The sequence below is a fragment of the Molothrus ater genome, chromosome 30 (assembly GCF_012460135.2).
Source record: "Molothrus ater isolate BHLD 08-10-18 breed brown headed cowbird chromosome 30, BPBGC_Mater_1.1, whole genome shotgun sequence".
In the NCBI taxonomy this organism is placed as follows: Eukaryota; Metazoa; Chordata; class Aves; order Passeriformes; family Icteridae; genus Molothrus; species Molothrus ater.
Genome location: NC_050507.2, coordinates 2,504,263 through 2,518,451, shown reverse-complemented (window position 1 = coordinate 2,518,451; position 14,189 = coordinate 2,504,263). Strand labels below are relative to the sequence as shown.

The window sequence follows — 14,189 nt, the reverse complement described above, 5'->3', positions numbered from 1 at the left end:
GTGAAGGAGCCCGCCCAGGCCCGTCCCCCCGGGGCTTTTCCCGTGCGCACCCTGCTTCTCCCAGCGCGCCCAGTGCCGGGCTCTTACTGGTGCCAGCACACCTGGAGCCACGACCTTGGCACCTCCATAAATCCCCGGGACCCCCAGTGCCCGTCCCTTACTGGTCCCCAGTACACATGGGGTCCTACCCTGCAGCTCCCAGTGTCCCCAGTGCCAGTCCCTTACTGGTCCCCAGTATCCCCAGTACCAGTTCCTTACTGGTGCCAGCACACCTGGAGCCAGGACCCTGGCACCTCCATAAATCCCCGGGACCCACAGTGCCCGTCCCTTACTGGTCCCCAGTACACATGGGGTCCTACCCTGCAGCTCCCAGTGTCCCCAGTGCCAGTTCCTTACTGGTCCCCAGTGCCCCCAGTGCCAGTTCCTTACTGGTCCCAGCACAGCTGGAGCCAAGACCTTGGCACCTCCATAAATCCCTGTGGCTCCCAGTGTGCCCAGTGCCAGTCTCTTACTGGTCCCAGCACCAAGACCTTGGCACCTCCATAAATCCCTGTGGCTCCCAGTGTCCCCAGTGCCAGTCTCTTACCAGTCCCCAGTACACATGGGGTCCTACCCTGCAGCTCCCAGTATCCCCAGTGCCGGGCGCTTACTGGTCCCAGCAGACCTGGAGCCAAGACCTTGGCACCTCCATAAATCCCTGGGACCTCCAGTGTCCCCAGTACCAGTCCCTTACTGGTCCCCAGTGTCCCCAGTGCCAGTCTCTTACTGGTCCCCAGTACACGTTGGGTCCTACCCGTGGAGTTCCCAGTATCCTCAGTGCCAGTTCCTTACTGGTCCCCAGTATCCTCAGTACCAGTTCCTTACTGGTCCCAGCACAGCTGGAGCCAAGTCTTTGGCACCTCCATAAATCCCTGTGGCTCCCAGTGTGCCCAGTGCCAGTCCCTTACTGGTCCCCAGTGTCCACAGTGCCAGTCCCTTACTGGTGCCCAGTATCCCCAGTGCCAGTCCCTTACTGGTCCCCAGTGTCCCCAGTGCCAGTTCCTTACTGGTCCCCAGTATCCCCAGTGTCAGTCTCTTACTGGTCCCAGTACACCTGGAGCCAAGACCTTGGCACCTCCATAAATCCCTGTGGCTCCCAGTGTCCCCAGTGCCAGTCTCTTACTGGTCCCCAGTACACGTGGGGTCCTACCCTGCGGCTCCCAGTATCCCCAGTACCAATTCCTTACTGCTCCCAGCACAGCACCCCCATTTCAGGCTCGGGCCCGGCTGGCGGCTCCAGGACCGGGCGTTATTCCCGGGATGGGCGGGCGATTCCAGGACCCGGCTTTTGCTCCCTGCAGGCACCTCCAGGACCCGGTGTTTTTCCCGGGCCGGGCACCTTTAAGAGCCGACGTTTTTCCCGGGCCGGGCGGCTTTAGGAGCGCGGCGGCCCCGCCCGTGCACCTGCCCGGGGGCGGGCACAGGTAGCGCAGGTGGCCCCGCCCCACCCGGACGCACCTGCGGCCCCGCAGCCGCTGTGGAGCCGGTGAGAGGACGAGAGGGGGGTCTGGCTGCGGAACCCCCTCTGCTCTAAGGGGGTCTGGGGGTCCCAGTGCCGAGCTCTTGCCGGGGGAGGGGGTCCCGAGGTCGCGGTGGGCCGCCCTCGCCCCAGGGAAAGGAGGTCCGGTGGTCGCGGGGGTCGTGGTGCAGAGCCCCTCTCTGCGGTAAGGGGGTCTGGGGTCCTGGTGTGAAGTCTTTGACCCGGGGGAGGGGGACCGGAGGTCCCGGTGTGGAGCCCCCTTCACGGTAAGGGGGTCTGGGGTCCTGGTGTGAAGTCTTTGTCCCGGGGAAAGGGGTCCGGGGATCTCGGTGGTCCCGGTGCGGAGCCCCCTCTCTGCGGTAAGGGGGTCTGGAGGTCCCGGTGTGGACCCCCCGTCACGGTAAGGGAGACGGGGGGCTACCGGTGCAGAGCCCCCGGCCCTGGGGAAGGGGGAGCAGGGTGGTCCTGGTGAGGGACCCTCCTGGGGGTTGGGTGCTCGGGGGTGCCGGTGCAGAGACCCCTCCGTGCAAGGGGGTCGGGTGGTCCTGGGATGGAGCCCCCGGAGCTGCTCCCGGGGCTGTGGCGGTTCTGGGCAGGGTGCTGGGAGGACTCGACCCCCACCAGCCCCACGGGCACCCCAGGACCCCCGGCGGGGCAGGGACCCTCACACAGCCGCCATCTCCACCCCGGGAGCGGCTCCGGGACCCCCTGGGCTCGTCCCACCTGGACGGGGGAGCCCGACAGGACCCTGAGCCCTGTGAGCTCCCAGCCCTCCCCAGCACATCCAGTTCCTCCCACTGGAACTGAATCCCGCCGGGAGCAATCCCGCTGCCCCCCAGCTTCCAGTCCCTGCCCCTCCCGGTGTCACCGTGGCTCGCTGCCACGTGGAGCCGGTGGCCGCCGCACCCGAGGCAGTGTCGGTGTCAATCCGTTTGTATTTTATTTATTTCCCTTTATTTCCTCCACGAGTGTATCTCTGTTTCCGCCTCTTCCCACCATCCCTCCCTCCCACATCACGGGGGATGCTCCTGGAATTCCCACCGAACTTTTTCCCCCTTTCCCCCCCAACCCCTTTTTTTCCCCCCTTTTTTTCTCCCTTTTTTTCCCCCTTCCTCGCCTCCCCCCGTAGGCTTCCCTGGGTCATTTTGATGTTGTTTTTCCAGGGCACGGGGCCAGCCCCGTGGCAATATGGGATTTTCGGGATGGGACGGAGCAGAATCCACCCGGGAGTTTGCAGGGCAGGTAGCGGAGGGCGCAGGTGCACCAGGAGCTCACGCTGGAGCTCCATGCCAAATCCACCCTAGTCCTTCCTTCAGAGGGGAAATTTTTACTTATATTTGGCTTTTTGGACCTTTTTGGGAAGGGGTTGCGGCCCCCTGGGAGCGGCAGCTCTTGTTGTGCACAACCTCTGCCCCCCCCCCGCACACCTGAGTGTCCCTTTGGTGTTAATTAGCACCGACACCTAACGAGCTTCATTAGCAACGTGGCAGGAAGAAAGCTTAGAGTGGTGGGGTTGATGGAAACGGGGTTTTTTCCCCAAAATCCGTTTCTTTTCCTCCCCCTCGTTGTACGGTAGCGCCGTGCAATGAAAACCTCGGGGGCACGAGTGGAGCGGGGGCACCTTCGCTCAGCTTGGGGCAGAAATTCCGAGGGAATGGCAGGGAACACCAGGGGATTGATGGGGTTTTTTTCCCCGATTCTGCTTTTCCGCGCTGGATGGGGCCGGGCGCTCTTGGCAGTGAAGCGTGGTCCAGCTTTGATCCCGCGGCGCTCAAAGCGGGGACCCCGGGACCCTCCTCCTCCTCCTCCTCCTCCTCCTCCTCCTCCTCCTCCTCCCCAGCCCGAACCTCCTCGCCCTTGAAGTTGTGGCAGGTGCCCTTCCCCGCCCCATTCCCGAGAGAATGGAAAGAAAAGGGGAAAAAGGAACCGAGGGAAGGGGGGGGGACCCCGAAGTGGAGGAGGAGGAGGAGGAGATGGCGGTGAATGGATCCCGCCGGGCTCGTCCATGCTCCGGCGGCCGCGGCTCACAAAGAGGAGCCGCGGGAAGTTTGGGGGTGGTGGAAAGCTCAGAGCCTCCGGCGGATGCCGGGGCAAACTCGGGAGCTGGCGCCGAGCTCCCGGTGGCCGAGGCACCGGGCACGGCACCGGACACCGAACCTGCTGCTCCAGCTCCGCCGAACCCGGAGCACTGCACGGTCTGCTCGAGTTTTCCTTCGCAGGCAGGAAAATGCCCAGGAAAAAGCTTTTTTCTTTCCCAGCGGCCCAAAATATTTTGGCAAATTTTGGGCTCTATTTTAACTTCGGCGTGCGAGGGGCGGTGGCAGGGGGAGGCTGCAGCCTCCAGATCAGTCCCAGAAGAAATTTTTGGGGAGGTCTCGTGTGGGGTGGTGGGGGTGGGTGGCACATCCTCCGGCATTTTTTAACCTGCACTTTTCCTGGTGTTTCAATTTCGGGATGGATTTAGGGGCTGGAAGTGCTGGGGGGGGGGGATGAATTTTACAGGTGTTGCTTGTGGCAAACTTAATATATGGCTAATATTATATTGCTGTATTAATATATTACTAACATTGTACTGCAATATTGATATGTTAATATGTTGCCAATATTATTTTATTATGCCAATATATTAATGTATTATTTTGCTATTGTATTATTGTGTTATTATTTGTTATTAACCTGGTCTAGTGGGAGGTTCCCTTCCCGGGGCAGGGGGTTGGACTGGACGATCTTTAAGGTCCTTAACAAAACTATTCCACGAGCTGATCATATTTATATATTCTATTTTAGGTACAACAGGATCCATTTTAAATACAATACATTATATCTTCAGTGCAGGATTTCTGTTTTGACACCACGGGGATGCATCCAGCCCAGGAATTCACTGCAGGTGTTTCTCCTTCCCCCAGGTCACTGGAGCAGAGCAGGACACCGTGATGCACCCGCAGCCCCCACATTCCTGAACCCTCCAGAAACGCCCCAAACACCCCAAAATGAGGCTGTTCCGCCGCCGCTACAGCACCTTGAAGGTGGCCTTGGCGGGCGCCGTCTTCGTCCTCTTCCTCTTCATCCTCCAGAAGGACGTGGGCAGCAAGGAGCCGGGCGAGGAGCCGTGGCTGCGGAACATCGTGCAGGGCAAGGGCCAGGTGCTGGACCTGATGCTGGGCGCCGTGCGGGACCTGCGGGATTCGATGCCGCGGCTGCAGATCGGGGCCCCGGAGCCGCCGCCGGAGCCGCTGCCCAGCAGCCGCTCCTGCCTGCCCGGCGTCTACACCGCGGCCGAGCTGCGGCCGCTGATGGAGAGGCCCCCCCAGGACCCCGCCAGCCCCGGCGCCGACGGAAAAGCCTTCAAGAAGGATCGCTGGACGCCCGAGGAGACGAAGGAGAAGGAGCGGGGCTACGAGAAGCATTGCTTCAACGCCTTCGCCAGCGACCGCATCTCCCTGCAGCGGGCGCTGGGCCCCGACAGCCGCCCCCCCGAGTGAGAGCCGGGCCCAAAGCCCCTGGGGCCCCTTTGACCCCCTTCAACCTGGCTCCTTTGACCCCCTTTGACCCCCTTCCACCTGGCCCCTTTGACCCCCTTCCACCTGGCCCCTTTGACCCCCTTTGACCCCCTTCAACCTGGCCCCTTTGACCCCCTTTGACCCCCTTCCACCTGGCCCCTTTGACCCCCTTTGACCCCCTTCCACCTGGCCCCTTTGACCCCCTTCAACCTGGCCACTTTTACTCCCTTCCACTTGCCCACTTATTCCCTTCAATCTGGCCACTTACTCCCTTAAAATTTAAGGGAAAATTAAAGCAGATTAGGGCCAGGATGTCACCTAGCACTGGCAGAGGATTGAATGGAGACAGAGCTAAAAAAAAAAAAAGAATTTAGTTGTTATTATTATTTCTCCCTAATTTTGGCCCCTTGGGGGCGGGTTTAGTGGCAGCAGGCTCTTTGTGTCTCCCTGTACCTGCTCGGTGGCTCCGGCGCCTCCCCGCCTTTCCCTCCTCTCCCTCCTTTATCCCAGCGGCTCCAGCGGTCAGACTTTTTCTTTTCTTAGCCGAGTGGAACAGCCTCGGACCCCGCTGGGGTCGGGGGGAGGGAAAGAGGGAAACTCCAGAGATTTCCCCGCCTGCCCTCGGCCAGGGGCTGCCGGATTAAAGCGGGGCCCGCGCGGAGGGGTGGGATGGGGGAGACATGGGGGGGAATTCGGGATGGAAAAAGCCTTGAAAGGGATGGAGGAATCCAGCCCCCTGCGCTGGCAGGCGATTATCCGTGCTTAGCAGGTGTGGCGGCGACAAAGGGGGGACACGGAGGCCGGCAATGGGACTCACTCAACCAAAATCAATGGGAATCAAAGCAGGGACGAGTCCAGAGGGGCCAGAGCTGCTCCCCCGCAGCTGTGGGGTCTGGTGGGGGGGGATATCGGGGGTCACTCCAGTCGTGCCTCCCCCTTCACCCCCCCATTCTGTCCCCCAGGTGCATCGATCAGAAGTTCAAGCGCTGCCCTCCCCTCCCCACCACCAGCGTGGTGATCGTGTTCCACAACGAGGCCTGGTCCACCCTGCTCCGGACGGTCTACAGCGTCCTGCACTCGTCCCCAGCCCGCCTGCTCCGTGAGGTCATCCTGGTGGACGATGCCAGCACGGACGGTGCGTGGGGGACACGGGGACAGAGGGGTCAGGGAGCACGGTGGGGTGTGGGTCAGAGAGATGTGGGGTCAGAGGGGTGCAGGAGATGTGGTGGGATGTGGGGCCAGAGGGACACAGGGAGCATGGTGGGATGTGGGTCAGAAGGATGCAGGAGTTGTGATGGGATGGGGGTCAGACAGATGCAGGATTTGTGGTGGGATGTGGGTCAGAGGGGTGCAGGAGCCCTGGTGGAAAGCAGGAGCCAGAAGGGTGCAGGAGCCATGTGGGATGTGGATGCCAGAGGGAGGTAGGACAAGCTGTGGTGAGATGTGGGAGTGAGAGGGATGCAGGAGCCACAGGGAGCTGTGAGGGAGCAGTCGGGGGAGTCAGGGGCCAGCGGGAGGCAGGATCCATGGCAGGATGTGGGATCAGCAGGATGCAGGGGCTGCCAGCCCCTTTCCAAGCCTGGAAGCAGCAGCTCTGAGCCACTCACGCTCCCAGCATCCCGGGATCTCCCAGCAGCCGCTCCCCATTCCACATCCACCCCGGAGGAGCACATCGGGGATTTTCCCTTCCCCAGCACGGCTGTTATCCCTGCCCTGGGGACAAACCAGGTGCTCCACAAACCTCCAACCTCAGCCAGCTGTAATCCTCGTTAATTAGCACCTAGAGCTAATTAACGTGGGGTTCAGTGTCGGGGCACTGGGAGGAGCGGACTCTGCCCTTGGCCCAGATAAATTCTCCCTTTCCACCCACGGGCTCCCGAGGAGCAGGAACCTTGTGGTGCCCCAGAGCTCCACTCCCACTGTGGCTGGACGTGGGTTGGACTCGGGTCCCCTTCCCAGGACACTTTTCTCGGGGTCCCAGCTCCCACCTGGCCATTTCCAGCTCCTGGCTTGGCTGCACCTGCCAAGAAATTCTGGGTCCCTCTGGTGACCCCTTCCCCCAGGAACAACTTGGTCCTGGTGACACTTCAAGCACAGGGATGTGGCCTCCTACCCACCCTGCCAACCCCCAGTCCCTCTCCAGAGAGGGATTAGACAGGAGGGGGCTTAGATCTTTATAAATCTTATTTTCTTTAGCCAGAAATACACTTGGGTTTGGGGCAAAGGCTCAGGTGTCCTTGAACCCAAACCCAACTGCAGGGTCTGAACAGCAGGGGACGGGATGGGATGGGATTTATAGGATGGATGGGTTGGGATTTATAGGATCAATGGGATTTGGGAGATGGGATGGGGTGGGATGGGATAGATGTGAGAGATGGGATTTGGGAGGGGATGGGATTTATGGGATCAATGGGATTTATAGGATGGGATTTGGGAGATGGGATGGGGTGGGATGGGATTGATGGTATTGATGGGAGAGATGGGATTTGGAATGGGATCAATGGGATGGAAAGGATGGGATCGATGGGATGGGATGGGGCAGCAGGATGGGCTGGTGGGATGCAGGGACTGGCACCTGCCTCTCTGATGGCTCCAGATGATTTTCCCACCTGCAGAGTACCTGAAGGAGGAGCTGGATCGCTACGTGGAGCAGCTGCAGATCGTGCGCGTGGTGCGGCAGCGGGAGCGCAAGGGGCTCATCACAGCCCGGCTGCTGGGGGCCAGCGTGGCCAGCGGGGAGGTGCTGACCTTCCTGGATGCCCACTGTGAGTGTTCCCCTGTGTCCCCCTGTGACACCATGAGTGTCCCCCTCTGACACCCTGTGACACCATGAGTGTCCCCCATGGCACCCTGTGACACTGTGAGTGTCCCCCCGTGACACCCTGTGACACTGTGAGTGTCCCCTCATGACACCCTGTGAGTGTCCCCCATGGCCCCCTGTGATACTGTGAGTGTCACCCTGTGGCACTGCGAGTGTCCCCCTGTGACACCCTGTGACACTGTGAGTGTCCCCTCATGACACCCTGTGAGTGTCCCCCTGTGACACCCTGTGATACTGTGAGTGTCCCCCCATGACACCCTGTGACACCATGAGTGTCACCCTGTGACACTGTGAGTGTCCCCCTGTGACACCCTGTGACACTGTGAGTGTCCACCCTGTGACACCCTGTGACCCCGCGACTGTCCCCTCATGACACCCTGTGAGTGTCCACCCTGTGACACCATGAGTGTCCCCCTGTGACACCCTGTGGCACCATGAGTGTGTCCCCGTGTCCCCCCTGTGACCCCGTGTCACCTGTGCGTACCCCGGGTGCTTTGGGTGGCGCCAGCCCCGCTCAGCCCTGCCCCGTGTCCCAGGCGAGTGTTTCCATGGCTGGCTGGAGCCGCTCCTGTCCCGCATCGCCGAGGAGCCCACGGCCGTCGTGAGCCCCGACATCGCCACCATCGACCTCAACACCTTCGAGTTCTCCAAGCCCGTGCAGAACGGGAAGCAGCACAGCCGGGGCAACTTCGACTGGAGCCTGACCTTCGGCTGGGAGGTGGTTCCGGCACGGGAGAGGCAACGCAGGAAGGATGAGACCTTCCCCATCAAGTAAGCCCAGCACGGGATACTTTATCCAGTTGGGTTTGCTGTTTTTTCCAACAAATTGGTGTTTCTGACGGTGTTCACAGGGGTCTTGGGTTGAGGGAAGAGATGAGGATTTGACTCCATGTTTCAGAAGGCTTGATTTATTATTTTATGATATATATTACGTTAAAACTATACTAAACAAATAGAAGAAAGGATTTCCTCAGAAGGCTGGCTAAGAATAGAATAGGAAAGAATGATAACAAAGGCTCTGTCTCGGACTCTCTGTCCGAGCCAGCTGGGCTGTGGTTGGCCATTAATTAGAAACATCCAACATGGGCCAATCACAGATCCACCTGTTGCATTCCACAGCAGCAGATAATCAATATTTACATTTTGTTCCCGAGGCCTCTCAGCTTCTCAGGAGGAAAAATCCTAAGGAAAGGATTTTCCATAAAAGATGTCTGCAACAGGTGTTCTCCTTGATTTTGGTGCCTCTGGGTGGGCGGTGCTGCCCTTTCCCAGCGGGGCTCTCCCCTTTTGGCATGGGACATGTCGGGAGTTTGTGCTCGAGCACAGTCAGAGCTTGGCAAGGGGTGGAGGACAAACTTCCCTTGGGGCTTGGGGAATGCAGGGCCAAAATGGAATCTCCTCCAGCCACCTCTTGCTCCAGCATTTAGGATTTAATTACTCTCGCTCCCATTAAGGATTTAATTGCTGTCCCTGCCTTCTCACCCTTGGTGCCCAGGTGCCCCCACACAGAACAGGTCACCTGTGGATCAGGCTGTGCCAAAATCCCTCTTCTTATCCCTCTGTTTGACATGCAGACAGAGCCTGGGTGGTTTTCCCACCTCTCCCTGGTGCCCCCACCGGGAGACACCGGACACCCCGCCCGGCCCCGGCCCCACCCCGGCCGCGGGGCTGGCTTTGTGCTCGGGTCACCTGGGCGACGCTCCTGTCCCAATAAAGGCCCCTTTCACCTCCAGCCGGGCGCCTGGCTCCCGCCGCTGCCTCGTCTCCAGCAGCTCAGCGAGTCCTTGGCGTTTATTATTTTTCCTGAATAAAAGCGAGGTTCTGTTCCAGCCTCAGATGGAAAAGATTAGGGAAGCGGGAGGAGGGATTGGGGCACCGAGCTCTGACCTCCTCCTCTTTTTGGCGACAGGTTTTTGGTAACAATATCCTCTTTTCGCTTTGAATCCAGTGAGGCCCCTCCGTGTCACACTGTCACCTCTGTCCCCTCCCAGCAGCCGGGCCCAGCCTGTCCACCAAACCCACCACAGCTGGATAGAGGGGGAGTCTGATTTCCCAAAACTCAGATTTCTCCTCTTTTGTTTGTGTTTTACCCCTTCTTTGCCCCCTGCAGGTCCCCAACCTTTGCAGGTGGCCTCTTTGCCATCTCCAGGTCCTACTTTGAGCACATCGGCTCCTACGATGACCAGATGGAGATTTGGGGGGGTGAAAACGTGGAAATGTCCTTCAGGGTAAGGACAGGGGTAACCTTCTGAGGGCACCTCCAGGGAGCTCCCTGCTGGGGGGCCCGGGGGCTGGACCCCCCCACCTCAGGTGTGGCTTCCCCGCAGGTGTGGCAGTGCGGGGGACAGGTGGAGATCATCCCCTGCTCCGTCGTGGGCCACGTGTTCCGCTCCAAGAGCCCGCACACCTTCCCCAAGGGCACCCAGGTGATCTCCCGGAACCAGGTGCGCCTGGCCGAGGTCTGGATGGACGACTACAAGGAGATCTTCTACCGCCGCAACCAGCAAGCCTCCCAGATGGCCAGAGAGGTACCGGGGGCTGCTGCTGCTGGGAGGGTGTCTCGGTTTGGAAAGACAGGTGCCTGCTAAGGAAGGCAGGAGCCTCCCCTGAAATAGAGATGTAAACCCTCCCCACCCCTCTGAATTGCTATGAAATTTAAATTAAGGGGCTCTCAGGCAAAAATACGGGAGCAGGAAATAACAGTTCTTTACTAGGGAAGAAAATAAAAGGATAAAATAAACAATGCAGTGCACTAAAACAGCACTGACAGAGTCAGAACCCAACCTGACACCCTGTGGGTCAGGGTGTTGGTATCAGTCCCGTTGGAATTGTGACTACAGCCCTCCTGCAGTGTCAGGGGTGGTTCTGCTGGAGCAGGGATCCTGTAGGAAAGGGTGGAATCTTCCTCTGAAGATCCAGTGGAAGAGGCAGCTGCTGCTCCTCTGGGAATCCAGTGGAGAAGCTGTGCTGGTGTTCCAGAATCTCCAGATTATATCCGGGTAGGAATGCTTGGCTCCTCCCTCTGGGCTCACATCTCCCAATGGGATGCTGTAGTTCTTATCAGCCATGCAGGGACATTCCATAGCTGCTATGAGCAGATGTCCCCTCCCGAGGGAGGAGTGATTGTGGAAGAGATAAGGAAAAACTGCCCACTTGACAAAAGACAACTGCCATAGAAATGGTGACAGAATGCATCTTGCCTTGCAATCTGGAACAGAGGGCTGGTCCTGCTGGGAGCTCCACCTGGGCAGCAGGAGTGGGTGGGAGACCAGACAGGTGGACACAAATATCCAAAAGCCTTTTTTTCTTTCCCCTCTGGCCGGAATGTTTCCTACTAGGAAAACATCGGGATTTATGAATTTCTTTTTTTTTTTTTAAGCAGGGCACCCCCAATGTAGGGAGTAATTAGTATGTGTCTCTATTGATTCAGAAGGCTGAACAATTCCTTTATTAAAATTATATTACATTATACTATACTATATTAAAGAGATACAATATTATACAAAAGATACATATTGAAGAAAAACTCGTGACTGTCTGAGACAGCCAGGACACAGCTTTGAGTGATTGGCTAAGGAATCAAAACAATCCTCAGTAGAATCCAATTGACAAATCACTTCAGGTAAACAACCTTCCTAACAATTCCACATGTGCAAAACAACAGGAGCAGCAAACAGATATCAGAATTGTTTCCTCTTCTTTTCTCTGTGCTTCTCCAGGAAAAAACCTGGGAGAATTATGTCTCTCTGTTCAGAGAATGTGAATGCCACACACCAAAGCTTCTTATTCTTTTCTTTTTTCAACACCAAAACTTCTTATTCTTCACCAAAACATCTCCGAGCTTTTGGTAGAGCCGGTGGGTACCTGCCACGTGTCTCGGTGCTGGCCACACCATGAGGGATGATGGCAAAGCTGGGGTTTACTCCAAACTCTGAACCTGGAAAGGGTTTTTTTGGGATTTTCCCTACTGTTTTCTGAAGTTAATTTTTGTCCATGACTTCGTCAATAGAAGACATTTGGTGACATCACAGAGCGGCGCCGGCTGCGGGAGCGGCTGCACTGCAAGAATTTCACCTGGTACCTGCAGAACGTCTACCCCGAGATGTTCGTGCCCGACCTGACCCCGGCCTTCTACGGAGCGGTGAGTGCCGGGGCTGCCGGAGCCGCGGGAGCTCCGCCCCGTGCCGGCAACAGCCGGGGGAGCCCGGAGGGTGGGTCCGGGGAGGGGGAGCTGGTGCTGCCGCGTCTGTCACCGTGTCTGTCTGTCACCGCTCTGTGTCTGTCACCTCATCTGTCACCGGCTGGCGGGGCCGGTTTGGGCTCCGGCTGAGCTGGAATCCGGCAGGGCTGGTTTGGGGTGAGTCCCGGGGTGAGGAACCCGTGGGGATGTGGACTTGGGTTAAATTGGGGGGAAGAGCTGAAAACTTCCTTGGGCCCCAAACATCGTCCTGGCACAGGGAGGGCTGGAAAAACTGAGCTGGGGATGGGCTGGGGATGGGCTGGGGATGGGCTGGGGATGGGCTGGGGATGGGCTGGGGATGGGCTGGGGATGGGCTGGGATGGGCTGGGATGGGCTGGGATGGGATTCTCCATCCCGAGGGAATCTGGGCACGGCTGGGAGGCAGGACCCCATCCACAGGGAAATGGAGACCGGCGGGATGGGGAGGGCTGGTTCCGTCCCTGAGGGAGCTGGGGACAGCAGGACACGGAGCTCTGGCTGCATCCCCGAGGAACTGAGGGCAGGCAGGATGAGGGGCTCCAGCTCCATCCCTGAGGATGGGATTCCTCTGAGGCTGGAAAATCCCTTTCCCTCAAGCTGGGTGTTGGATCCTGAGTCTGCCCCTCCTCAGCCAGGGCGATGTGACAGCAACTGGCACGGCCAGCACCCAGCCCAGCGACAGCCGGGTGACAGCCAGGTGCTGGCTGCTGGCTCCCATCCAGCTTTTAATTCACCTTCATTTCCTGAAACCGCCGCCCAGGTGCCTTTCCCTTTGCTCCGTGTGCCGGAGGCGATGGCTCGGGCGTTCCTCGTGTCCTGGAAAGGACACGGGACCCGGAGCCGGCTCTGGGTGCCGGGACTGTGTTTGCACAGCGATAACCCAGAGTCCTGCACGGCCAAACCCGAGCCGGTCCCACCCCGGCTCCTCTGAGTCCTTCTTTCCTCCGCTCCCCCAGCCTTTTTCCTCACTACTGCTCCTTTCCACCCCTACCTCGTCTTTTTCTCCCTTTTTCCCCCCTCTCTCTCCTCCTCACCCCCCTTCCCGTGGCCTCTCCCCGCCCTTTTCCCCCATCTCTTTTTCCTCGCCTTTCCCTCTCCTTTCTCTCCCTCGTTTTTCTCCCCTCTCCTTTTCCCACCACCACCTCTTTTCCCCTCCCAACTCCTCTCTTCCCCTCCCGCAGATAAAAAACGAGGGCACCAAGAGCTGCCTGGACGTGGGCGAGAACAACCACGGTGGGAAACCTCTCATCATGTACCCCTGCCACGGGCTGGGGGGCAACCAGGTGCGCCCCCCGAACCACCCCCATCATTTCCCCCTCTGCCACCCCCCGGTTTTCCCCCGGGCTCAGCTCCCGGGGCGCGGCAGTGACGGCCCCGCCGGCTCTTCCCGCAGTACTTTGAGTACACGAGCCAGCGGGAGCTGCGCCACAACATCGGCAAGGAGCTGTGCCTGCGCGGAGCTGCGGGCACGGCCGAGCTGGGCGAGTGCCAGTTCCGAGGGAAGCCCGGCCGGGTGCCCGCCAGCGAGGAGTGGGACCTGGCGCAGGTGAGGAGCCCCCTCCGTGCCGGGAATCGCCCCTGGGCACGGAGCGGCCCCTCCGGTGCTGTTTCCCCTCGGTCACACCCCGCTCTCGTTCATGGATGGTTTGCGTTGTTTCTCGGCAGAACCGGCTGATCAAGAATTTGGCCTCGGGGATGTGTCTGACGGCCCGGGGGAAGCACCCGGCGCTCGTTCCCTGCGACCTCACGGACCCGCACCAGCTCTGGTCCTTCACCTAAACGGCAGCGGAGCCCCCGGCCACGCTCAGGAAACCAGGATCCAAAAAACTCCCTTGTTCGCTTTAATTTAAGAAGTGAAGGCCTTAAATATGCTGCATTTCGTGGTTGCCTTGAACTGAATCCCGTGCTTTTGGGAGCCGGGCTCTGCCGGGGGCACCCCAGGGACCCCGAAACGCAGCGGTGGTGGCGGCGACGCTCCTGCCGATGCTCCTCGGAAGCCGCTGCTCGTCCTCCCCATCCCGGCTCCAGCCAGAGACTCTTCAGTTCGTGTCAGGCTTTAAAAACGTGGATGCGCCTCCCCAGATGGGGGATCTGGGCGGGAAAATCCGTGGAGGAGGAGGATGGTGACCG

The 14,189-nt window shown here is 59.3% G+C and overlaps 1 protein-coding gene across 1 annotated transcript; it reads left to right on the top strand.

Moving 5' to 3' along the window:
* The first annotated feature begins 4,509 nt into the window (after positions 1–4,509).
* GALNT6 (polypeptide N-acetylgalactosaminyltransferase 6) lies at positions 4,510–13,838 on the top strand. Its single transcript, XM_036399787.1, has 10 exons — positions 4,510–4,997; positions 5,982–6,154; positions 7,635–7,784; positions 8,377–8,611; positions 9,951–10,068; positions 10,168–10,368; positions 11,850–11,981; positions 13,241–13,342; positions 13,453–13,605; positions 13,725–13,838. The coding sequence occupies exons 1-10, from the start codon at positions 4,510–4,512 to the stop codon at positions 13,836–13,838; spliced, it is 1,866 nt and encodes a 621-aa protein (XP_036255680.1).
* The last annotated feature ends 351 nt before the right edge of the window (positions 13,839–14,189 follow it).

Coding starts and splice junctions, on each gene's coding strand:
- GALNT6 (XM_036399787.1), top strand. CDS start 4,510: ATGAGGCTGTTCCGCCGCCGCTACAGCACCTTGAAGGTGGCCTTGGCG. Junction 6,155..7,634: donor GGACGATGCCAGCACGGACG/GTGCGTGGGGGA, acceptor TCCCACCTGCAG/AGTACCTGAAGGAGGAGCTG. Junction 13,343..13,452: donor ACGGGCTGGGGGGCAACCAG/GTGCGCCCCCCG, acceptor CTCTTCCCGCAG/TACTTTGAGTACACGAGCCA.